This window comes from Neolamprologus multifasciatus, chromosome 19 (assembly GCF_963576455.1).
Source record: "Neolamprologus multifasciatus chromosome 19, fNeoMul1.2, whole genome shotgun sequence".
NCBI classification, from domain to species: domain Eukaryota; kingdom Metazoa; phylum Chordata; class Actinopteri; order Cichliformes; family Cichlidae; genus Neolamprologus; species Neolamprologus multifasciatus.
Genome location: NC_140457.1, coordinates 12,274,195 through 12,299,142, shown reverse-complemented (window position 1 = coordinate 12,299,142; position 24,948 = coordinate 12,274,195). Strand labels below are relative to the sequence as shown.

The window sequence follows — 24,948 nt, the reverse complement described above, 5'->3', positions numbered from 1 at the left end:
TAAAACAAACAATAAATAAAAAAAAAAATCAAAACTGACACTCTTTTTGACGGTGACTTTAACATCTATGCAGATGACACTCTTTACAATCAATTACCTTAATGAAAAAAACGTGTTAAATCTACAAAACCTAAGAGCCTGGTGATGATTTAGCAGAAATCTCTTATTCAAGAACTCTGAATAAGTTTTTTCCAGACAATTTAAAGTGCTTTACTTATTTTGACATTATTACAAAATGATCAGGAACAAGTGAGATATAAATCTAAATGTTTCAGTGTCATGTCTAATCCAAATACAGAATTTTGCATACAAATTTATTAGTATTTAGAAATTCTGCACCCCACTGTAAATAGCATAACATACCTGGGACTTTTACTTACTTTAATAATTCCAAAGGAGAAATGAATTTTTGTTGATCACTTTAGGGAATGTTTTTAACTGTGATTTTGATTGTTTTATATAGATTAATCAATTAAATTATGAAATTCTAGAAATGTTTTATCCTTTTTGCATTGAGAGGTTTGAACAAAGTTACTTCTTGAAATTTTACAGTGGCACCACTGGGATTCACGACAGCATCCAACATGAGAAATGCGACTTAACCATCCGCAAAATTCTCTGCCTTAATTGTCCTTGAGGAATATGTTGAACCCCAGCTGCCAAACATGATTAATTTACAGACTTCTCTTTTTACTCGTGGAAAAATATACGAGAACATCTATTTACAAGTTTCGTCGGTTTTTGGGTTGTGCATGAAGTCCATTAAGTATTGAATTGAAAAGTCGTGTGATTTGTGCCATTTTCTTTTCTTTTTCTTTCTTTCTTTCTTTCTTTCTTTCTTTTTTTTTTTTTTTTTTTTTTTTTTTTTTTTTTTTTTACCCAAGCAGTATTATTAAAATGAAGATAAATTGCAGCCAGTCTCAGGGAAATTTTTCTCAAAAGAAACAAAGCCAACACCGAAGATATATAAAATGCGCTTTGTTCATCAGAGGGAGGGATAAAGAAAGACTCCACTCAGCGAGCTCTGAATGCTGCATTTCATGCCTTCAACAATTATGCTGAAAGGTCAAGTATTACAGCATCTTGTGTTCCGCTTTGCATGCAAAGTATTTCAGTTCGCAAATGACCCTCGTTTGCGCTCTTTGCACAATGGCTCGAAGAAGCAGATAAACGTAGCACAATTAAAGATTTTTGCTGCTAGCTCACAATAACATTTACCAAGGGGGGTGATTGCATTTGCTGTGTAATTGTCCTATTTGTAATCCTCATGAATGCTTGGGCCTGCTGCAATGATATGTTTAGGAACTTAAGAAAGAAGAACGAGAGTGGCTGTATTTAAAACGAACAGTTTTCATATATACATATAAATTTATAAGATTATACAACTACTAATATGAAAATGCATTTTTTTTTAGTATATTTTATGTAATAAATGCAGACTTTGTGCTCATTTTCCATTTTCCCGTTGACGTATTCTTTTCAGCACCGTGGACAGCACCCGTGTCATCATTAACATCTAAATCAGAAGAAAAGCAACTAAACGCACTACAAACACTTACTTAGCATATTGTTATTATTATTATTGTTATTATTGTTATTATTATTATTATTAGTAGTAGTAGTAGTTTATGTGAAATTCAAATAATTATTGGAGCACTTCTTACTGCCGAGAATAGGCCACGCCATCGTCACATACTCAGCAGCAATGTATGTCAGGAATCACACACCAGTGAACAAAATCACCAACGACTCACTAGTTTTTGCTTAATGATTGCAGGTCTGTTAATATTAATAGGTAATCTACGTGAGCATTACTCTTATTTGAATTTTTCCCAATATAAAAAAATAACTTTTGAAAACTGTTTTGTAAGTTGTAGATTTAGAACAAATTAAAAAAAACAACAAAAAAAAAACAAGTTACTGATAACTGCCCTGCAAGGCTCACTGTATCTAACTAGTTAACTAGTTAGCTGTCAGGCTGTCTCTTTACCGCGATGTCAATATTTGTTGAGTTTAATAAAAAGAATCTAATAAAATGCTTAATGTGCTCTGAAAAGAAATCCACAATTTATACATTTTGAGGGAAAATTAAAATAAAAGTTAAAGAGACCCCAGCCCCCGCTTTTATTTCATTTCTGAAGCTATATACATATATATATACATTTTGTCCTCCTCAACTTTAAATTGAGTATTGACTACGTACTACTGATACACTGGGTCCCCGGTGAATGAAATTCAGCAGCTAGTCACTAACTCAAATATGATTACCTTGAGATTAGAGACTAATTGCTTGGGGTTCATGAAGACAGCCCACAATAAAGGCAGGAAGACTTGAGAAGTTGCACTGTGGGTTTCTACAAAAGAGAGCGATGAGAGCACACACGTTTCCAACAAGTCATTCTCAACAGCTACAAGCTGCACACAAAGACCACACACCGCGCCAAAGACATGTTAATGTAATCCCAAAGTTCTCACTTCTCTCCCGAACAAAACCTGCTCTGCAAAATACCTAATAGAAGATAGTTTCTGATGCTGGTAAGATTTCACTTAAAGTCTCTAAAATTGCTTTTCTAGGGGCTGCCTGGTGCCCTTAAACTGTATCTTTCTCTGGCTTCAAGGGAAAGCCCAACTGCGTGCTTGGAAAAGAGACGGACGTGAGTTTAGTGCCTAATTTCTTTGAACAGCACATTTTTTATACGATAATACTGACTGAATATGTTTTTGGATTTTAAATACAAAGTTGTGGAAAATCAGTTCATGTTCTTGCATTTGTATTAACATTAGCCCCCATTAAGCAAAAAGCACTGCTGAGCCCCAGTTCTCTGAGTGTTTTGCAGAATTTGTGGTAAAATGGGACTTATGCAAAAGTCATATAAACAACTTGTGGTCCAGTTGTGGACTAAGGCTTCTAACTGTACTATATGAGCCGCATGTACTTTGGCCACCGATGCATACGGTAAGTATCAGAAAAAATAGAGAATATTAAAAAAAAACAAAAAAAACCCCCAAAACATAATGGTCACCTCGGGCGTCAAATAAAGACTAGGTCTGAATAGCTGGGTGGAAAAACAGTAGTATGTGAATAGTTGAGTACATTCCGGTCTAGAAATAAAGAAGTTTCCATATAATTAATAAAATTGCAGGAATTAAAAGTGCAGCAGGACCGGAAAAGTCAGATAGGCAAATGGAAGGAAAAATTTACTTTGGTTGGACCATGTGGAGTAAAGATCAATTATCTCAAGACAACGGATAAACATCCAGAGAAGTTTTATTAAAGTGTATGCTTTAAATCCTCACTTATTTCAGGCAGCATCAGAAATGAAAGCCAGTAGAAGCCTAGAAGCTGGAAGATTAAAAAAAAAAAAAAAAAAAAAAGCTTTAAAGATAAATTATTATCATTACGTATCCAGACTGAAAGGCTCTGAAATTATAGCTTTATGACACATGACAGCGCTGATTTGAAAACAACTTACCCTGGTCAAGCCATAACCGAAAATCGCCCATCATTAACCCCGTCGCTTAGCTACCACATTGTTTACTGCTTAAGACCTATATCTCTGTTAGGTGGCAAGAGAATAGTCTCTAATGATTATTATACCTTTTATTTACCGAACCCTACAACTAAAGGAAAATAAATTACAGCTTGCGTTCTTTATTTTGAAAATAAAGACATCTCCAAGTGTCAAACATCCCACATGGTTTAAAAAAAAATCTACAGTCTAATATTTAACATGTATAAATATATGTGTGGAGGCAGGTTTGTTTTTAATGCCCGACACAAACAGCCTGTTTCCTTTCAATTCCCGGATTGATTATTGATGAACCATCTGATAGCCCCGCGCCAACAGTTCACCTCACGAGTCTTTTGAGAAGAATACGGCGCTGTTTGGCGAGGGATTTCATCGATAAGCTGCCCTTTGAGCAGCGTTTGTGTTTGATGTTGGGAGTCGAGGGACCTTACCTTTCTGACTCACGCCGAGAGAAAACACACATACAGAAAGAGAAAAGAAAAAAGCACATAAAGGCTCAGTTTACTCTGCAGGGCATGCTTGTGTGAGTTGCAGCCATGAAACGATAAGCCTGCGAGGTATGTGATTTAGCAGGAGAAAAAACAGGGGGTGGGGGGTGAAATAGGCCCCAGTATTTACTGTCATGTCAGAACGAACGTGGCATTTGGTTGTTTTTTTCCACGTTCTGACAAATCTGAACATATTTTGAAAACTTCTAGTTGCTTGTTCTTTCTGCATTTTATCTGCAAAAAACTAATAATAATAATAATAATAATAATAATAATAATAATAATAATAATAATAATAACCCTGCTGTTTTGTTGTCTTTACCTAAATAATTATTTAATTTCACAACAAAGTTTAACTGTTTGGGTTCCATAATTTATTAATAGGACTGTTTTGCTGTAAGTCAAATATCTATATAAGTTACAAAGAAATAAAACGTACAAATACCAGTGGAACGACAACAAACCGGCAATAGCGTCAAAAACTTTGTACAACAAATAGCTAAAATTCAAACCTTTTACTGAAATATACAAGCTAGATCTACGGCTTACATTAAATTCTATTATGAATCAGAGTCATCACATTTGTGTTTGAGGAGGGAAATTTAAGAGCACCCAGCAGTCCTGCAGTCTATCTGCGTCCCTGTTTCGGGTTTAGTTATCCCAACTATGGGGCCTATTTGACTGCTGATTCTTCCTTTGTGTCAATATAATTTACATAAATAAATCCCAAGACTTTTACATCCGCAGTTTGTGAACAAGTGTTTCTTCCACAAGAGTCACACTTCCTTTCGAAATGGGGAGGAGAAAAAAATCAAGAAGAGCTGCGTCGGTTTCACTCGGTTCTCGTTCAAGTGCGCACATTTACAGTGAAACTTGCCGAGCATTAACATAAAAATGTCTTTTCTTTTTTAAAATGAGATTTAAATCATAGCCGGCGCCTCTTGTCACCATGTCCTGCCGTATAACAGGGCTGAACACTGCAAGGCCGAGCCGTACTCTGCGCCAGGGGAGTTGAGGTGGGAGAGGCCGGCCACTTGGCTCTGAAGTGAGGGCGGACTGGAGGAGTGCTGCGCCAAGTCTGGAGAGTGACCTGTGCTTCCCACCTGCTGGCTCTGATGCTGGCCGAGGCCGGACGTGTTGTTAGACATAATCATGACATTGCCCCCTTGCTGGTGGTGCGTCTGAGCGGAGGATGTGGGCGTGTGGCCGCTGCCTTGGCACGGCTTCCCATCCTTTACCAGCACCGGCACAGCTACTCTCCGAGGTGACTGCTGCTGCTGTTGTTGGCAGGAGCCGCTCTCCTGCTGCATCTGCTGCTGGGAGGCTTTGTCTTTTGCCTGCCTCTTCATTTTATACCGGTGATTCTGGAACCAGATTTTCACCTGGGTCGGGGTGAGGTGGATCATACTTGCCAGGTGTTCCCTCTCCGGCGCCGACAGGTATTTCTGCTGCTTGAAGCGTCGCTCCAGCTCGTACACCTGCGCCTGGGAGAACAGCACTCGCCTCTTTCTCCTCGGTGTGGTTGACAGAGAGCCCATGCCTTTACCCACGTCTGCCAGGGAACTGAGACTGCCCATGCTGCCCATGTTCATCCCGGACGATGAGCCCATGAAGCGGGAAACTGAGAGGGGAAAATAATTGTAATTAAATTTATTTTTTTAAAACTTATATTCTCGCGTTACATAGAGACATTTATATGGAGAGAAAATTTAGTATGGACAAATATCATTTGCAGATGCAAAATCAACAATGTTACTCAATTATCAGCTTTTTATAAATCTTCACGGGTCTCAAAGAAGCAGACGCCTTTATTTACAACACCTAAAACTCAAAAGTGTCAAAGTCAAAGCGTGTTCATAAAGTGACAAACTACATCGACCAAATTTAAGGACTCGCTCATAAATGACAGCAAAGCTGTTACTGCTGGATGAGTGTGAAAGCCCTGAAGGAAAACGGTTCCATTATTTTTCTGTCGTGAGAATCTTTACAAATGTTGAAATCTGTGGATTAAAAACGTGAATATTTGCGCGATTTCTGCCCCTCCTTAATGATAACATCTAAAGTATCGAAACTTGAAAAATGCCAATTTTGTGCCGAAAAACGTAAAGATTATAAAAACTGTACTGCAACTCCTAAAACACAGCACCGCGAAACATCCGCAAAAATATGGATTTCAGCTCAATGCGGACTGTGATAACTCCAAGCTGGAGTCAAAGAACAGGTGCAGTATACTCACTGGTGGAAAAACGCGGATCTGGGTTGGCTCCGTACCAGCCGGTTGCCGTGGCGCTGCCCCTCATGCCGTCTTGGTAAGACGGCAGGTCGCCCATGTTGCCCAGGTTGCCGTTACAGTAGCCCCCCATGGCCGTGTGTGACAGCTGAGAAACACCTGCCGCAGTCATGTGGTAAGCCGCAGACACAGTCCCATTATGGCCCATGTGGTGCTGCTGCATCGCCGCCTGTGAGACTTGCGGCTGCCGGTAAGAAGTGAGAGGTGCCCCCAAGTTGTTATTCTCCATACTTACTTTCTTATAGCTCTCCTCAAGGGGACTCAAGATATCGGAAACAGAAAAAGGAGTCGTATGCTTAGGGCTCATCGACATTGTTCTGGGGCTGGAGAGGGAGAAATTAGAAGGCAAGGCAATCTCTCCTTCTGCCTTTTTTTTTTTTTTTTTTTGGCCAAAGCCCCTCTGCTTCCTGTTGTCTCAACGTCGATCCTGGTAGATGAACACGTAAGAGAGCGCCTCAAGTCCGCCTTAATTGGATTGAGTGGGAGCTCGGTGCTGGCTTTGGTTTGTTTTAGCTGGGTGCCAGGTTTAAGGCTACCATCAGAGGCGGGGCATCGCCAACAATACAAAACAGCTCTAGCCTCCTTTCGTCGAGCGTAATTTCATTTACAAGACATGTGCTCCCCTCCCACTAACAATAACATAAGCACCGTACATGATCATAAATGTTCATCCCCGAGACTGCAAGCGGTGTCCGAGCACGCTGCAGCTGCTGCATGTGTGGAGTTTGGGACTTGTTGATGTTGCTGATGAACACGTGGCTGCACCTTGAGATTGCAGTGACCACAATACACTTTATTAACTGTAGTGATGTTTACGAGGGCCTCTTGATGAAAGGAGGCCTATATGGACTTGAGAGTTGGAGAACCACTCCTCAGTTGAACTACTGACTTTTAATGGCCATGAGAGGCCTCCAGTGATTGCAGGATTGTTTGTGTTATGCCTTATCGTACTCAGACATGCAAAAGTGCACTTGCGCGGAGGGAAAATGACTGATACTGATAAGTAAATAAATACACATCCGCGTGTTAAGTGGCTGCGTAAATGATTAACCCCCCTCGTTTTTTTCTTTTTTTCCTTTTGATATCATTGGACGCAAGGAGCGCATTACCTAAATTCAGATGCACACACTCGTCTAAGAGACCCAGTGAAAAAAAAAATTGAGTCTGGAGTAGGAGAGGCTCTCATGCGAAGCTAACGGCGTTCAAATAGCTACTCTCCTGCAGCACAACGCCAGGTAGCCCTCAGTAGCATCTTGCCTTAATACTCAAGGAGGCATTACCGTTTAACCCAATCATATCTCATTTGTAAAATGCTGTATGTTTGCATGAGAAAACATTTTTTAAAAGCCTTTTGGTGCCTCTAAGTTCAGTTTTAGGTGGAATTCTCCTCTTCACAAACAATATATATATATATATATATATATATATATATATATATATATATATATATATATATATATATATATATATATATATATATATATATATATATATATATGACTATTATCATTATCATTATTATTTAGGATTATTTTAGCTATAAATCAATATCTTACGTATAGGTTACAAATCCCACGCATTTATAAAATTACACCGAACATAACAAATAGGCGAATTAAAATCGATGCAGTAACTTCTACTTACACAGTCTGTGGATGCCTTGAGCCTGTGCACACATTAAACAGATAAAACAGCTGATAATGTAGAGGTCTTGTGGGGCGGTCTAACGTCAGGTGCCAGATGCCGCAGAAGTCTGCGCCTGCAGACTCAAACCATCTCACCTACAGGAATTAAGGAAACACAGCGTCTTCTGGTGGCAACCCCGCTTGGCCGTTGCGCTGTGATGTCCTTCACTCCGCTGTGATTCTAAATGTTTTTGGGTTTTTTAAATTACATGATATAATATTTGCTTGTTTGTCATAGTAAGAATGGCGCAGTAAAGGCAAAGACCTGCCAAACGGGAGCAAGGGTCAGCGCCGTGAGTGTGTAGCCTGCAGTGGCATACAGATCACCGCCAGTTTGTCTCGGGAATCACCAGTTCTGCTATTTTCCTGGCTTGTGAATATTTCACGGCTGCCTGCATGTCCTTGCAGGATAATCTGCGCTCTATTTACAGCCCACTAGTCCAATTTAAGGAGCCCCCACAATATACATATCAAAACAATTCAATCCATTCTATTCCAAAACAACCCAATCCAATCTTTAATGAAGCAATATTGTCATATAGTCCAAGACTAAATGTTACAGCTGCAATAAATTGTTCGGATGATAGCCGCGGTGCGGGTGCATAATCGCAGGCAATTAAAATTACAGCATCTTTCTGCATCCAAGGTAAATCTTGCTTATGCATTCCTTAATTACGGAATTTCGCAAGACATTCTTAATCATCTAAATCAGTACTTTTTTTCTTGTTCTGGCACACAGTTATTACGGCCAATTAGTGGCAATTAGTTCAAATGTTCCGACTAATTCCTCACAATAATAAGGACACTTTGAAGTGGCGGGTATGAGGCTACCGAGCCTTTGTTACTGAGGCTTCATGTTGTTAGTTATGAACTGATTGGTGCATGATATAATCAACAGAGCAACTACAGACCTTGAAAAATAAAATGCGGACGATAAAAAGTAAAAAGGAAGTTGCTTGCTGTTGTTAATATCAGTTAAACCCTTAATTTATTTTACATTAAAATATATCCAGAGCAGCAGGAAAATAACAAATGCACCACGTTTAAATGTTATATAAAAATACTGAACTTTACAAATTAATTTCCAAAAACATCCACACTCGCGTTTTCATCAATTTATCAAGTATACATAAAATAAATCTATCTCTCTTGAAATAATACGACAAATAATAAATACCATGTTATTAAATTAGTGCAATTTGTATTGAAAACCAGCATAGCGTTCAGGCCACTTTACAAAGTTATCTTTGTTAAATGTCAACAGTGTTCTTGCGCCAAAACACTAACCCTGCTGACTCTGGCTTTATCAAAGTGGTCAGATTAGAGGTGCAGCAACTACCTGCTATTGCTCCTGCAGCCTTTGGCTTGCCTGAATACGCTTTTCTTTCGAAACTTACTCCAACTTTTGTTTTCTTGACTAAGCTACATCTCATTCACCTTGTACCCGTAAACAGCCTAAAATAGAAGGATAGAAAAAAAAACAGAGAGAAAAAGTGGGCTGCATGTGTGTGCTTCATCATTTCACGTGAAAGTCCTGACGACCTCGTGAGTTATTTCCTTGTTTCAGCATCAACTGTGAACTACAGGAGGTCACTAATTAGTAATAACCCTTTATTTCCCCACCTCATAATTTATCCAATCAGCTCACGTCATTCTGAATTTTTGAGATTTATTTTGTAGACGTTGAAAAATCCACTTGGTTCAAATGAGAGGTGTTGTTGGACCCTGTCACACAGCCTATGAGGAAATGCTGAAACATGACGTCACGAGACGAAGCCAATATGATGCCACTAGGGGCAGCCATACTGTTGCACCCAATCAGCAGCTTCAAAGTAACGTAGTAGTTGAGTTCCAAAAAGTGAAACCAGTGTTTTTCCAGTGAAGCACGACCCCTAGCGGTCGAGAGGTTCTCTCCATCCAAGCAACGAAAATCACCCTTTAGTGGATTTCTTTCATGACGGGAGTGAGAGGGTTTCCGAAATGATACCGTGTGTTCTTGCGCCATCTGGAGGTTGGTGCTTTATGAGCAGCGTATCCCAAATAAATGATTGCAGTCACGTGGAATTTACTGATAAATACCCACAGATTGCTTCATTTTGAGGACATGATAATTCTCACCACATGAATGTTATGAAAAATAATGCCATTACACAAATCCACAAGTGGGGCAAGCTAGGAAAGCTCTTTAGTGTTTTAACTAAAACTAGACTTTTGGGATTATTTGTTGAAAGTCACTAACAGTTATTTGATCAGACAGTCGTATATCTGTATGGGTGTAGAGGTGTAGGGCAATGAAGACATTTCATATATTGAAGCTTTCCAGGTTATCATTATTTATCTGAATGGAGTTCTTTTATTGGATCTTATGTTACTTTTTTATGTATTCCTTTATTGCTTAACGTCTATGTTTTTACATTTCTAGACCTTCTGGCCTGTGTTTGTCTTTTAAGTTTTGTGTTATTGTACAGAACTTTGTTCAGCCCTGTTGTTGTTTTTAAAGGTGCTTTATGAATAAAGTGGTATGGTATGGGATTTTAAGTGGCACAGACAGAAATATCTGCCTGTATATTTTAGATTGAGACCAAATGAATACAAGACAACGGGAGCTGTTTAACCCTAAAGACATTATTATGCAGTGTAAACTTGCAAAACTTAAGGAAGCTCTATCTGCATTTGGACATGAGTAATTTATTGATAGATGTATTTATTTTAGTTTCTTTTTGTTTTTCTTGCTCTATGGTGACATGTATTGAATGGCCCTATGCCATATTTGTGTGTATTTTCTCTTTTACCCAAGGAGGGGGTAATATAACACTAAAGCTTTTCAAATTTAAACTAAATATTTTCACTCTTTGGCCCTTCCACAAAAAAACATATATATATATATATATATATATATATATATATATATATATATAAATATGCCACACTAACCTGTATCAGGCAGTCTATTTTTTAAATGTGCAGTATGGAGTATAAAACTGTAAAATGTCTAATGTGATACACAAACTCTGACTGAAGTACAAAAACATCATGGTGAACATCAAGAGAAACATGAAAGTATAAGCAAACTGAGTAGTTTGAACAGGTCAAAAAGAATACAATTAGTTTTTCTTTATATGTTAGAAAAGAACTCAAACTGTGGTAGTTTTGGTTTAGTATTAAATCACCATGAAAAAGTGCTGGAAAGTCTGATCATTACACAATACCCAAATTCTCACAGTGGGTATAGCAAACTGCAATAAGGGATCTCATGTCTCCCAGCAGAATTTAAATGCAACAAAGTGAGGTTGGTCATGACCCTCAAAACCTGAAAGACCAATATTTTCAGTGTAGAAGTGTTGTTGCCACATCTGTTTGTTGAGTTACTTCCTCCAACAAGCAATCAAATCCTTGCCATTAGATACAATCTGGACTAAACGCAAAGGTGAAAATGGTGGCATGTGGAACTGAGGAAGGTGCACTGTGAATACCACGAAGAGCAACTGAACCCTCTTATGTCCTGAGCTTATCAACAAAGGATCAAAGACTTGAGTATCTTTTGAATACAGTATTCTTACAGATAAGTATCTCAAAAACTTCTCAGCCTCAAATACCATTAAATTCTGAGATACTGATGTGTTATCCAGTTTATTACAATTAAATGATTGCTGATCTGATTTATTGATTTAAATCAGGATATATCTTAGTTATTATTGAATTTCTGTCATCCATGCCATCTCGCATGTTTCAGGACTAAACATGACTGTATTTTTGTCATAGCTGATAACGTGATTATCAAATGTTTCATTTACCGTTTAACCAAAAGTCTTTCATTATAAAGTAAGAGGAACATTATCAATATGCTAATATCAATAATCTTCAGGGACTTTTTCAGCTTTGACTGCAATTATTTATATTTGTCATTGGTTGTAGCAATAACAGCTAGAGCCTATCCCTGCTGTCACTGGGCAAAGGGTGAGGTACACCCAGGATATAGGCTAAATCAGTCTAGCCTGGATTTTTAGGACTGAGGGGGGAGACTGGAGTACCCAGAGAGATCCCATGCAGGCACAAGATAAAAATGTAGACTCCACACAGAAAACCCCAGTCAGCTAAGTGCAAACCATCAGGTGATAGCCACTGTAGAAATAAGCTAATGCTCTCTTTTTCATTTACTTATTTTACTCCTGCTTAAAATATAACTTTACATCAGTCTTTCAGATGTAAAAGGATTTAAACATAGTGGACATGCTGATGTAATGCTTTTCTCACTTTATGTAGTGTTGAGTGAGAAAAGCCTTACATGTATATCTGCTCAAATTATTTTTTTGCTCAAAGGGGTGAACAAAGCACATTAGAAGATGATGCCCCACTCGGAGGTAAAGGCATGCTCAAGAGCTAGGGGCAAAACACTGAGACCCCTGGGAGGGCGGACTGCTAAACCTTGATGTTACTCCATTTAATCTAAAAAACAAAATAGCTAAGCTACAGCAAAGCAAACTCAGAAGTCAATATATTCTTGCATGAAGAACACAACAAACCAGTGAAACTAACTTATGAGTTTTGTGTGGAGGCAGGGCTGGACTGGGGAAAAAAATCAGCCTGGGCATTTTGAGCCCACCGGGTATTATAGGAAAAGTCATAAAGCCTTTGAATGAAAACAGTGATGTACACTGTCTTGTTGGTATATATGTATCAATCTAATAAACTTAAACTTATGGCATCCTCCCTATTCTGGTATTTTAAACAGTATTTAGCAGAAATATTAAACAACCTAACTAATAGGGTTGCCAAATCCCAGCAAAAATAAGGGAACCACCCCCCACCCTCCGCCTCACGATGCTTAATCAATGTAATAGACTTTAATTTAATGCATGTGTAAAACAAATGCACAGAAACCTTTTACTTTTTTTTTTTTTTTTACAATAATTAAATAGATTCAACATCTTTCTTCAACAGAATTGCAGATTGCACAGATGATACCTTCCCAAAGGAAAAAGTACTATGGCTTAGGGTGTATATTAGATTTAATAGTTACTATATACAATAATGGATTTTTATACATTTAAGATTAACATTTGGTTGTAAGATTCAGATAATCATTTATTAAAAGCTAGACATTTTAAATGAGAATAAGAAAGAAAGGTATTTCATTGTGCTCCCCCTTTCCCTGTTAATGCCCTACCTGGCCCCCTGGCAAAACTTTGCTAGATCCACCCCTGCACAGTTACCAGCTGTCAGCTACTAGAAAAGGATCCTGGTGTTATTTGTCTCTCAGAAACAGTTCATAACTTCCCGTCAACTCATTCATCGGGCATACTGGGCAATTGCCCAGTATGCCCGATGGCCAGTCCAGCTATGTGTGGAGGGCTAAGAGGTGTGATGCTTGCAGATTCAGACAAGAGAAAAAAGAAAGGCGAACAGCTTTCCATAACACAATGATGAAAGAAAAGACAAGATGAACGTTTTTGACTTTGATTTGTAGGTTTGTATAGAAAGCAAACAAAATAACATCCGACAAAATAACCGTAAAGGCCAGTTTGGGGTTAAAATGTTTGGTCTTAATGTTTTCTCTACAAAAAAATATAAGATTTTAAATTTTTAAAAAACAGTTTGAAAAGGTGGCAATATTTGGTGAGCATCTTTACAACAATTTAAAACTCCTCCATGTGGCCTTAGCATGGACCTTATAGCTCCTTATAACTTTCCCGGAGGGGCCCCAGTGCAGGCCAGTGAGTAAAACTATAGGATGGGCATGTATTAGCCTGCCCATCCTTTTCAGGCAATTCTTCTGACCAACTTAAAAAACCAATGGCAACCTCTAAAAAGCCTGTCTTTGTCACCCTTAAACCCCAAGATGCTTTAAAACACCATTGTGCAGTTAAACCTCATAAATTTGTCGCAGGGACTGATTAAACATCACGGGAATTGAAACACTAAAGATTTTGTCTCGGTCCCTTTTGGATGAGGGACAATGGTCCATTCACAGAGAGACACCCAAACAAAAAGAGCATTTAAGGAGAGATGCAGCGAGCTGAGGGGTTCGGCCAGTCCCCTCCATATGTGATACAAGGTGGCCCCAGTGATGCGGACAAAGGGCCAGGTGACAGTGACGATGGGCTGCAGGGTCACAGGACGAGCAAACAACATTATAGGGGGCGTGAAAGCAGAAGACCCCCCTCATCACTGATGAAAAACTGACATGATTTTAAACACTGAGGCATATTTTTCAAGATAAGCATGAGTGGACGTGCTTTCTTGAGGTGGCACAGCGATGTTAAAAAATAGTCACGTATGTATTATATTTAGGAAGATCTATAATATTACAAGTAACATTGTAGTGAATGTTTTTGTATTACTCTTGAGGATTGGTTTAAACTGTTGCCTGAATGCAGACACACAAAAACCCAAATGTGTTGTGTTTATACTAGAAAACAACAGTAAGAGCTCGTTTTGACTTTTTAAATCATTTGTAAATTAGAACAGTTCAAGTGTGGAATAAATAATATTAAATTTCTGTATGAGAAGTGAAAAAGGGTTGATGATTTGCCTTCAGTTACTGCTATGCCCCTCAAAAATCACATTCTCATCATAATCACACACACACACACACACACACACACACACACACACACACACACACACACACACACACACACACACACACACACACACAAAACAAGATTTCCAGATAAAGTTAATAGCTATATTAAGACCACTTTCCTCAGAATAACAAAAGTTAATTGTATAAGGGAAAAGCAGCTCTTAGTCCCAGACAACAACAGCGTGCTGCAGAGGGACAGGCCTTAATGTTTACTGGCTATTCTTATGCCAAACCTAGTCTGTTCAGATGTGAAGTTTGCTCAGCTTTTGGGTGCAAAATTAGTTTTTAACATTATAAAAGCTCCCTGGGGCCTCTGTCAAGACCTGCTACATTTTTTAGATAAAAAAAAAACTTTTTTCTTTTAAGGTTGTTTTTATTTTAGAACTTCACATACATTTTTACACAAAACCTTTTGTAGGAAAACGAAAACCTTTTATCTTTAGCTTTTTAGAAATGCATGCACAGGGTACACGCTTTTGGGGCCAACACATAAAAAAGAGAAAAAAAGAAAGAAAGAAAGCACATTACATTGTCAAAATATCATACAAAATATGAAGAATTTTATTAATAATTTTGTTCGCAGACAAACAGTTAAATCTTTAAAAAAGTATCCTTAAAACCAACAAATGGCATATTCTCTCTTCATACTTATATAGCGGCTTTGCCCCTATTCTCCTATCCTCTTCTACCGCCTAATGCAGCTACTGGAACTCAATTATCAAGTCATTTATGTAAATATTACATTTAAAAAGGCTTAAAAATCACACGAATACACCTCGGTAATTAAAAATCTAAAGGCTACAGCAATAAGCCATGTAAGAGAAAACAACATTTAAAATTTCCGCATACGTGCGTAAAAAATGTGCAAAATATAATTCGTTCTATAGAAAAAATCTAAACGTTTAAGTGGCTCGAACATTTACAAAACATTCAGAAAACATTTGATGCCGTTCTAAATGAGTTTGTCCGTCGAAACAAGACCTTTACTTGAAAGAATTAAGATGAACCGAATCACTCCAAAAGTCTCTCCAGGCGAAGCTGGAGGCCGCTGCCACGGCCGGAAAGTGTTGGTGGTACCTTGGAGGAAGAGCAACGGGGGATGGATGCTGAAGAGATGTGTAAGCTAAAGGGAAGGGCACCGGCTGAGCTGACGGAGGTAAACACCCAAATTTCTCAGAGTCAAGTAAGCATGTGTGAAAGGGTTTCCCGTCTCGGACCAGGATCGGAACAACGACTCTGCGCAACACCGGCGGCTGCGGGATTTCTACGTCCTGCAGTGCTCCTTCTGCTCGACCTCGCTTCATCTTGTAGCGGTGGTTCTGAAACCAGATCTTCACCTGGGTTGGAGTCAGGCTCAGCAGCCGTGCCAGCTGTTCTCTCTCCGGACCCGACAGGTAGCGCTGCTGGCGGAAGCGCCTTTCCAGCTCAAGGGTCTGGGCCTTGGAGAACAAAACGCGGCGTTTCTTGCTCTTCTTGCTCTGCTCAGGCTCTGAATCGAGGGACGGGTCATCGGGCTTAGTTGAGTCAGGAGAGGCCTCGAAATTGCAATCGTCAGAAGCTGTCGGAAAAAAACCCGCAGCAAGTTAGAATAAGCATGGTTTAAACTGATGTGCCTATCTATCTATCTATCTATCTATCTATCTATCTATCTATCTATCTATCTATCTATCTATCTATCTATCTATCTATCTATCTATCTATTATTTTGAGAAAGCAAGTTGTTAAAACATTTCAGGGTAGTCTTAATTTTTAAATGCTGGTTGTTTTTAAAATTCATTATCACCCATCTGTCATGGCTTTAAACGCCCACTTACACATGCAAAGGCTCCGCTCGCAGTCGATCCATGAGCTGTAGGGTGAGCTGGAAGAGCAAGAGGAGTAAATCGGGGAAGACCGCTTTGCTGCATCCGCATCCTGCTCAGGCAAATCCAGGATGCTCCTTACAGAAAAACTGAACTTGGTCGGTGCAGCCATCCTTTCCTTGCATGCACTCTGGATTTTGTTCTGGCCGATAAGGAGCAAGCACTCAAACCAAATCTATCAAAAAAAAAAAGTCCACTTCACGCACTGTCCAAACACCAGTGTGCGCGCTGGCCTCCGTATTTACACAAACAGCACTTCATAAGTTGCAAACACAAGGGCGCTCGCTTATAAATAGCCTCCTCCTCTGCTGAGTACCTGAATAGCTCGAGTGCTGACACCCAATGATGGTTAGGTGTGAACTGAGAAAAAAAAATCCTCAGAGCTTCAAGAATGAGCGAAGGAAACACTCGTCATCATTACCGATTCGTCCCGTATCGTCAAATGGGAAACAGATAATGGTAATTGTTGGAGCTGAATCACATCTTGGGTGGCAACTGACAACAGAGCCAGTCCCATCCCCCCCCACCCCTCTCTCTCTCCTACACCTCGTCCCCCTCCTCCCCCTTTTTTGCCCAAACAACGTGTCTAATATTTGCATACAAAGTGAGCAATTAGCGTGATGCCTGCCAGTTGGTTTAACTAATACGCCTCTAATGGGCGTATTAATTGCAGGCATGAGAAGTCTTGACGTTTATGGACGGCGGAGGATTTCCAGACTTTGTTTCCGAAACGTCCTTTTTGGACTAGATGATTTATTATCACGTTTAATTTTTGGGCAAACAGAAATGTTAAAACTTGGTTTGGAAGATATGATTTGAAATAAGGGAGTTATATTATTGACAATTTTTTTTTAAGGTATTTGTATTTTATCGTGTTTAGAACTGCTAATATAATAGCGATAACTGTAACCCAACAGCAGATTTTTAACTAACTTTAACACGAAAATAAGCCTGGGGGATTTTCTGATAAATTGCTGCAGTGGTTGGTCAATTTGTTACCCTTGTGCTAGCCTATAAAGCACATTAATTGCAATGCGTGGTGGTGGTGGTTTTGGTGGGGGTGCTTTTCCTCCTCCCTACTTCTAGTAACTGATATTGATATCCACCCTCAGCCACTTCACCAAGGTGCACGAGGGCCGAGGAGGAGAGTAGTGGTGGACATGCCTCCCCAGTCGTCCTGGGTGGTCGGACGAGGGGGAACACAAATACATGCCAACCAGAGAAGGGGAACAAAGGGGGAAAATGTAGCCCCGCGTCCGAGACCCGTTGGAAGCATTTGTTCCAGTCAAGATTTTGCATTTGTTCAGTCCAGCAATAATGCCTGATTGACGCCCGGGCACAATGTCCTTTAACTTAGCAAGATAAATCCGAGCTTGTTCTGTGTTGTCATGGTTTTGAATGGAGCTGAATAGGATCTGGGACACTATCTACTGCTCTGCGTCTACTGCCACCAAGTCTATAGCCCAAAGCAATATTCAGGACTTGTTAAATTCCATTTAGATTTCCGAGTTCAAAAAAAGTCGCTGACCTGTATTATTACTCCGCCAAAATGCTCTGAAATCCACCTTTACCTATCGTTTTACTCTGTTTTTACGCACACGTAATCTCGTCCATGAAAACCAAACAGTGTTAAGTAACCTTTAAGTGTTTGCATCACGCACAAACGTCTTAAAAGACGCACTCCTCCCGAAGCACATTTTGTGTGTACACATCGGCCTCCCAGTGGTTGACAAACAGCAGAGGATTACAGTACTGCAGGTTAGCTGGAGTGGGTAGTTTACAGAGGGCACTCGATTGGAGAGCAAAAACACCCAAAAGCAAAGAAAAGTCATGTCCAAAGAGCGGGAATTTCTTTGACCCAGCAGCCCCTTAATCTATTTAACACCCGCGGGCTTCAGCCAGAGTGGGCTCTCTGCATCTCCCAAGAGCTCTCCACTGCCAAATATTTACTCTGTTGTTCAGCTCTCCAGTCCCAATCCCTCCTCAGCCAAATGGAGATTTTTCTCTCATGGTTCTAGTCAGCAGCTGAACTGACAGTTTCCCCAGAGCTTTCCCTAGAAGTTCGACGAAGAGACCTCTTTCTGTTTTCCACCCTGCAATCATATATATATACGTAGTGACTGTAGAAAGCAACATTTAACATATGCAATGATAATTTTTTGTCAATAACTGTATTTATTTTTTTAAAAGAAAGCTTAGAGGTTATTCCCCAGTCAGAAAATGTTTAAGCTTTTAAAATGAATGTTTAATGAAGTCTGTTCCATATAACATTCTCAAGTCATTTAATCAGTATTTGGTTTATAAGCTCATTTAAAAAAAGAAAGTGCACGTAAGACTGTCCTAACCCGGAATATTAGATTTTATAGGATTAATTCACAGACCTGAGTTCATAGATTTGCATTTTTTTTATTTATATTTTTATAAACAGTGCTTAACTTGAGATATCACTTAGTAATTATGTAAAATTATTTTTATCCGCATTAAATCCTTAAGACAGAATTTTTGGACTGTACTTTCATGAACTTTCATGAAGTTTAAAGCAAGCAAAATCTCAGCAGTAAAAATCTGGAGTGAGTTTGGAATCAGTAATCTTTTTATTCCGACTCACTCCAAACTCATGCCACAGCATCAATAAACCAGCTGCTGACATATATGTATTATATTTGTGTCTAAAGCTGTCGCATCGGAGTAAAAGACAAAAACTGCTGAAAAAACAACAACATTTATCTGATTTCAGTCTGACTGATTATTTAACACCTATGGCAACAATGGTTCCTCTGTTACTTCTCAGTTTAGTGTGGTGTCTCAGCGTAACATCACGCTCCAGCAGCTGCACCTGCTGCTGATGTCCTCTCCTGTAAATACCATTAGCATTTTGGACAGGGGCTGTGGGGGATAATTACTTGGCAGCCACATCGCTCTCGCTGCAGTAAACTGGAGTCCTGTGAGGCTGCTTGACCGTACAGCAGCTGTATGTTTGTACTCGGTGAAAGTGTGTCAAAAAGTATTGTTTTTAAAGACAATAAACCAGTGTGTGTCAAAGACGTTTTTATAAAAAGGAGTTACAAAACTCCTCCTGAAGAAACTAAAAATATACAAGAAAGTATTCTAAAAATAAGTAAATAAATAATAAAAATAAAACAAAGCCACGGGAGGCAAAATATTTGAGAGCACCCTGAATTTCAAACTGATGATTTTAGTGGAAAATAAATCACCTTTAGAAATAAGAATGAAGTGGAGACAGAAACACCAAGAAAAAATGAAGTTAAAAGCGAAATATTCATCTTGATCATTTAATCATACAGTAAAGTTAGCACTGATCATTTATTGATCACTGAAAAGAAACAAACACACCTGTCAGTGCAGTCCTGATAGATACTTTAGCAAACTCAGAATAACAGTTTATGTTCGGTGCAAAGCATGATCAATATACACCTTTTGAAGTCAAGTTGATGGAGAGACCCACATTTATAAATATTTACAAATTAATTGATATATAACTGAGCTCTTGTCCTGATTATGACAAGACCAATATACAATAAATGACTAATTGTAATCGTTCTATTGACTTCTGATGCCATTAAAAGCAGACATGTATAAATGGATCCATATGCATGCAGAGATGATTTAAAACCTACAACATTAATAACATGAGTATTCTGTCACCAAAATGCTTTCAGGCAAGAAAATTCAATTTCCCACAATTTCATTGTTCATTTAAGAGAAACAGCATTACTAAAAACAAATAAACAAACCAAGTAAAGTCTTTTTCATTCATGCTTTTATATACGCTTACTTTGTATTTCGACTGCATGATGTATATTTTTAAAGCCTTCTGAGTGTTGTAGATGCATCTGACATGTGTGATACTTGGTTGCCCTCTACAGGATTCACATTAAAACTGAGAGGCAGACTCGTCTTAGCATTTTCCAACCAATCACAAGCTGTGGGCGGAGTTCATTTCAAGTTCTTTTGAGCTTAATGTAGCTCCAGCACCCTTAGTATCCCTGCGCCAACATATACAGGCAAACAGATATGACAGCTCTGAAGTGTCTAGCTTAATGTTTTCATCTATTTTTACAAATTCTTTGTTTCCTGAAGGGCTTCAGCTTTGTGAACTATACAGCTATGGGGGAGAAGAGACTCTTGCTCTTATTGTCCTTACACTTATTTTTCCTTGCTAATCTTATGACGTTATGTTCTGATGTTTGCAAAATGAAACTATATATATATATATATATATATATATATATACATACATACATACATACATACACACACACACACACACACACACACACACATATATATATATATATATATATATATACACCACCATAAGAAATATCTGCTGCTTAACATTTGTTAACAGCTTTCTTTGTGCCAACTGTTCAGTGGGTCTAACAGGCCAGGGTCAAAGGCCAGTTTATCACTCCTTTTAGCTGTAATACATAATCGATTATGGTTTTGTAAGATGTGTAAAAACTACTGATTTTTTACCTGACTTTTTATTTTTGTTTCTCCAGTAAATATAGATGATCTTTTTTTTTCTTTTTTTTTTTTTAAAAAAGGTCATATTTTTATGTACATTTAAATAACTATTTCGGGAAAAGGCGGGTGGTCGTTAATGCCATATACAGCAGAACCTTCAATTTGAATTGACGTTTTTTTTTGTGTGTGTGTACCAAGTAATTTGAACTTATCAAGATAAAAACAACTTGGCCTGACATATATTCAAACAGACAACCAATAGCAGGAGGGATGAACGCAGTGTTTAAGGAAAGAAATACAAATAAACGTATACTTGCGTAACAGACACTTCACAAGCATATTTGAAAGTGAAATAAGTTCAGTCTAAACAGGTGAAATAGAACTCAACATAGTTACAATTTTACTAATTGAACGAGCCAATCCAGGGAAGTAAAAACTTATCATTTACAATGGACTACAGGCAATTAAAATTTTATATGTGTAGTATATGATTCTGGTGTTTTATTAAAAAGTCGTGGAATAATACTTAAGAAATGTTTGACGTGTTCCCTGAAGATCCACCAGATGGCGCCACTGCATTTTACAATACACAGACTTGCCCAGGTAAAGTGTGTGTTGGCACAGCAGCGTTTGTGACCCCATGCACGGCGTTTCACCAACAAGGACGTACGGTGAAACTAAAGAAGATTAAAACAAATTGGTCACAATTTTGTGTCAACAAAGACCAAATGGAAAGATTTTAAGCCGGTTCTAACTAATTCAGCTATTTGATGCTCAAAAATGTAATCCCTTTACATTATTATTATTATTAATATTATTATTAATAATAAAAACAATATTTAACTCACTCCACCCTTATCTTCAGACAAAATTTGTTCTCATTCCTGTGTCTCCACAATGCGTCCCGATTAAGGAGGCCTCGGTGCTTCAGTGCTGATATTCCTGTGTAATCCTCTCTTCTTTATGAAACACATCAATCACAATTTAACTGCATGTTCCCAGAGAGAACGATGAAATGGTATTCTTATTTCTATCATCCTTAAATTAACATGTACTTCTATTTTTCAGCGCCAGACTCCAAATTAAATAACAAAAAAGGGGGGCTATCAGAGGGCCAGTATTTTGTCAACGTCCACGCTGACATTATACATCTGACTCTCTCCGACCTTTGTTTGTGTATGAGGATATTGAACACTCCGTCCACTCAGTAATCTAATAACACTGCGTAAAAATCTGAAGCTCGTGTGCCCAAACTTGACTAATTGCAGGAATGTTTCCGCGCTTATGCGGGGATCTTAATGGATTAGGAAATTTAATATAAGTCCAGCCCAGGTATGACTCAAGGATTCCTCGTATCTACAACGCATAACATAGCGGTGTGGTCTGTATCAACACCCCATTTGCACTTTTTTTTTTTTTTTTTTGCACAAAGTAATCGGCGCGTAAAAGCGCAATAAAGGCAGAGCTCTCCATTTTCCCCCCAGTGTCCTTGGTACGGGACAAAGAGAGGTCCAAATTAGGGCGGAATGAAATATTTAATACTAATGGATGCCAGGTGCCAGACGAACAGATGTCAAAGTGATGTATGCTTAAAAGTGTCGTAAATATTGTTTCTTTTTGTCCCTCTCCGCTGAAACCCAGGCCTGGCCTCTGAAACACGACTACATTCGTCGTTAACCTGCGTTCGTCCTCATTAAGGCCGCACTAAAGTTACTGGGCCACTCAGTCCTGGAGAAGTGCTAACCTGTAGAAAGACTTTAATGGTGTCACCGCTATTTGGACTGCAAAGGTTAGAATCGTCGGTGCGGGTTATTTTAAAGGCGCCAAGCGATGGCATTATCCTAAAAAAACAACAGTGTCCACACAGTAAAAATCCACACAGTCTTATCTCGTTTGTATCAAACAACTGGAGGGGAAATCACGTCTTTTCCGCTTTAATAGCGCGGATTAGTGGTGCTCTTGGGTGACAAGCTGCTGCTGGATCTCAATTTTCCGAGCAGCGCACGCACGCACACACAAACACTATAACTCTCAGCACGTGTGTATCTTATTGCAGATGTCAGTCATTTTGGGGACAGTTAGTATGAGATGACAGACCTCCAACCCCTTTGTGAAACAAGAAATCACTGCGTGTCCCCATAATAACCCATTAGTGGTAACTTGGATTTCCCACAGGATCTTACTGGGAACATTAAACCTGGAGCTGGGAACTTTTTTTTAACACCACTCTGTAACTTTCTCCACGGATAATCTGAGCAGCGTGGTGGCTCTGCGTGTCAAGGTTGCAGATAAGAAACTGTCTTACACACATTTTTTTCAGACCACAAAGAGGAAGTAGCAGTCTGGGCGGATTACAGTCAAAGCGTCTCAATCCAATTTCAGCAGCTTGTTTCATGACACAAGGGCTTAAGTCCCACTGGTACAAAGTCACACAGCTAATAATAATAATAATAATAATAATAATAATAATAATAATAATAATAATAATAATAATAATAATAATAATAATAATAATAATAATAATAATAATAATACACAAAGACTTTAATTGCAGTTATTGTAATATTATTATTGTATTATTGTAATATGCCGTAGGCTATTTGGTTTAGCTATTAAAGTGATCTTTGCGAAATATTGGACATATCAATACCCCCTCCCCCCCCTTTATGTGCTGCCTCTTAATTTCAAGAAAAGATGATTATTACAAATTCATTATTAAAGTCTTGTTACGGACTTTAAATGCGCACTGTTTGACAATGGTCTGCCTTGTGGTTTCTATAGTAAGTGTGTCACTTTATTTCGGTGTCACACTTTCATTCGTCTTGATATGACGGTGTCATCCGATTGAGCGGAGAGTAAAAGGTAAAAATGTGGTAGCTCAAACTACATTAAATGGAACTAATGACGCATTAGAACGATGTCTAATTGATCTGATTAAAGGGCTATCAGCTAAATGGTTGATGCCTGCTAGAGGATGCAGAACGTAGCCGTTTCGTCATCATCATCATTTTGAACATCATCATTATTATCGCATTTGCGGTGGATAGAAAATGAATGTATTTGAATACGAAAATTTCTCAGTTTCGATACTGAGCATTTTTAAAAAGATTACATCATTTAGGCTGTTACGTTAATAAAACGTTATTTAAAATTATTATGAGATTATTTTAGCATCCACGAAAATTAGAATGTCCTCCCATCTTTGAATTAATTCGGTCTAAGTCGTAAATTGATTTTTAAGATAAATGTTAGTGATTTATGTTTGCATCTCCAGTAAAGTGGGCTAATATAAAATTAGATGCATTTTTGAATGGAACTAAAAGACACACGGGAAATAAGTTGCGTTTAATGTTGAGCATTTCTTTTGCATTTCCACGAGGCTTAATCGAAATCCTGCAACCACACAACTGTTTTAACGGGTTTACAGTTTAGCAGATACCAAAACAGTCTAACAGTCTGAGAAACCAAGACCAGGGAGTCTAGTTCAGCTTTTTCTTTTGTTGTTTTTAAAATTTTGTATAGCTGCACCACAGCCTTGTGGTGACAACTGAGCTCCTCATGCCTTTACTTGTCGAACATGAGGAAATTAAAAAGAAAAGGTGGGTTAGTGACTTCGCTCACACACGAAGCGGATAGTTGTGGTAAGAGTGCATGTGTCATCCGAATTTATTGCTGTTTTGCGAGTATAGTAGCACAGGTAAACAAAATCATGGAACCCTTTCTTATCATTAATTTTTTTTCCTCTACCCAGATAGAGGCCTTAAGATGTCGTTTATAATCTATGGATATGTTTTTCCAAATAAGAGGATGTAGCACACTCCATAGCTTTGCTCTTAAAGAAGAATATCCTCGCGTTGTGGGCTTCATGTGACGTGGACCGTATGAATTTCCGTTTGTTTCATTGGAAATGCAAATTGGACGAAGCGCTTACGTTTTTCACTCAGTATGTTACACGATAAGCATTCACAGCTTAACATGTTTATCTGCAGAGAATTACCAGTCTAAGTGTTGATGGA

General features: G+C 38.6%; 2 protein-coding genes and 1 long non-coding RNA gene across 3 annotated transcripts in view; 1 reads left to right on the top strand and 2 right to left on the bottom strand.

Annotated features, from left to right (window-relative positions):
- Positions 1 to 24,948, top strand: part of LOC146496096 (uncharacterized) — a 236,414-nt gene that overhangs the window by 174,767 nt on the left and 36,699 nt on the right. The gene's annotated exons all lie outside the window — the stretch shown is intronic.
- Positions 800 to 7,632, bottom strand: nkx2-1 (NK2 homeobox 1). The gene is made up of 2 exons (XM_085142298.1): positions 6,255 to 7,632; positions 800 to 5,639 (listed from the first exon to the last, which is right to left on the bottom strand). Exons 1-2 carry the CDS (start codon positions 6,619 to 6,621, stop codon positions 4,963 to 4,965), a joined length of 1,044 nt encoding a protein of 347 aa, XP_084998424.1. The 5' UTR covers positions 6,622 to 7,632; the 3' UTR covers positions 800 to 4,962.
- nkx2-9 (NK2 homeobox 9) lies at positions 14,895 to 16,959 on the bottom strand. The gene is made up of 2 exons (XM_085143093.1): positions 16,394 to 16,959; positions 14,895 to 16,137 (listed from the first exon to the last, which is right to left on the bottom strand). Exons 1-2 carry the CDS (start codon positions 16,551 to 16,553, stop codon positions 15,563 to 15,565), a joined length of 735 nt encoding a protein of 244 aa, XP_084999219.1. The 5' UTR covers positions 16,554 to 16,959; the 3' UTR covers positions 14,895 to 15,562.

What these genes read in the sequence shown, in the direction of transcription:
- nkx2-1 (XM_085142298.1), bottom strand. Translation starts at nt 6,621, where the DNA reads ATGTCGATGAGCCCTAAGCATACGACTCCTTTTTCTGTTTCCGATATC. An exon ending in AGATCCGCGTTTTTCCACCA is followed by an intron (nt 5,640 to 6,254) that starts GTGAGTATACTG and finishes TTCCCCTCTCAG; the next exon opens with TTTCCCGCTTCATGGGCTCA.
- nkx2-9 (XM_085143093.1), bottom strand. Translation starts at nt 16,553, where the DNA reads ATGGCTGCACCGACCAAGTTCAGTTTTTCTGTAAGGAGCATCCTGGAT. An exon ending in CGAGCGGAGCCTTTGCATGT is followed by an intron (nt 16,138 to 16,393) that starts GTAAGTGGGCGT and finishes TTTTTCCGACAG; the next exon opens with CTTCTGACGATTGCAATTTC.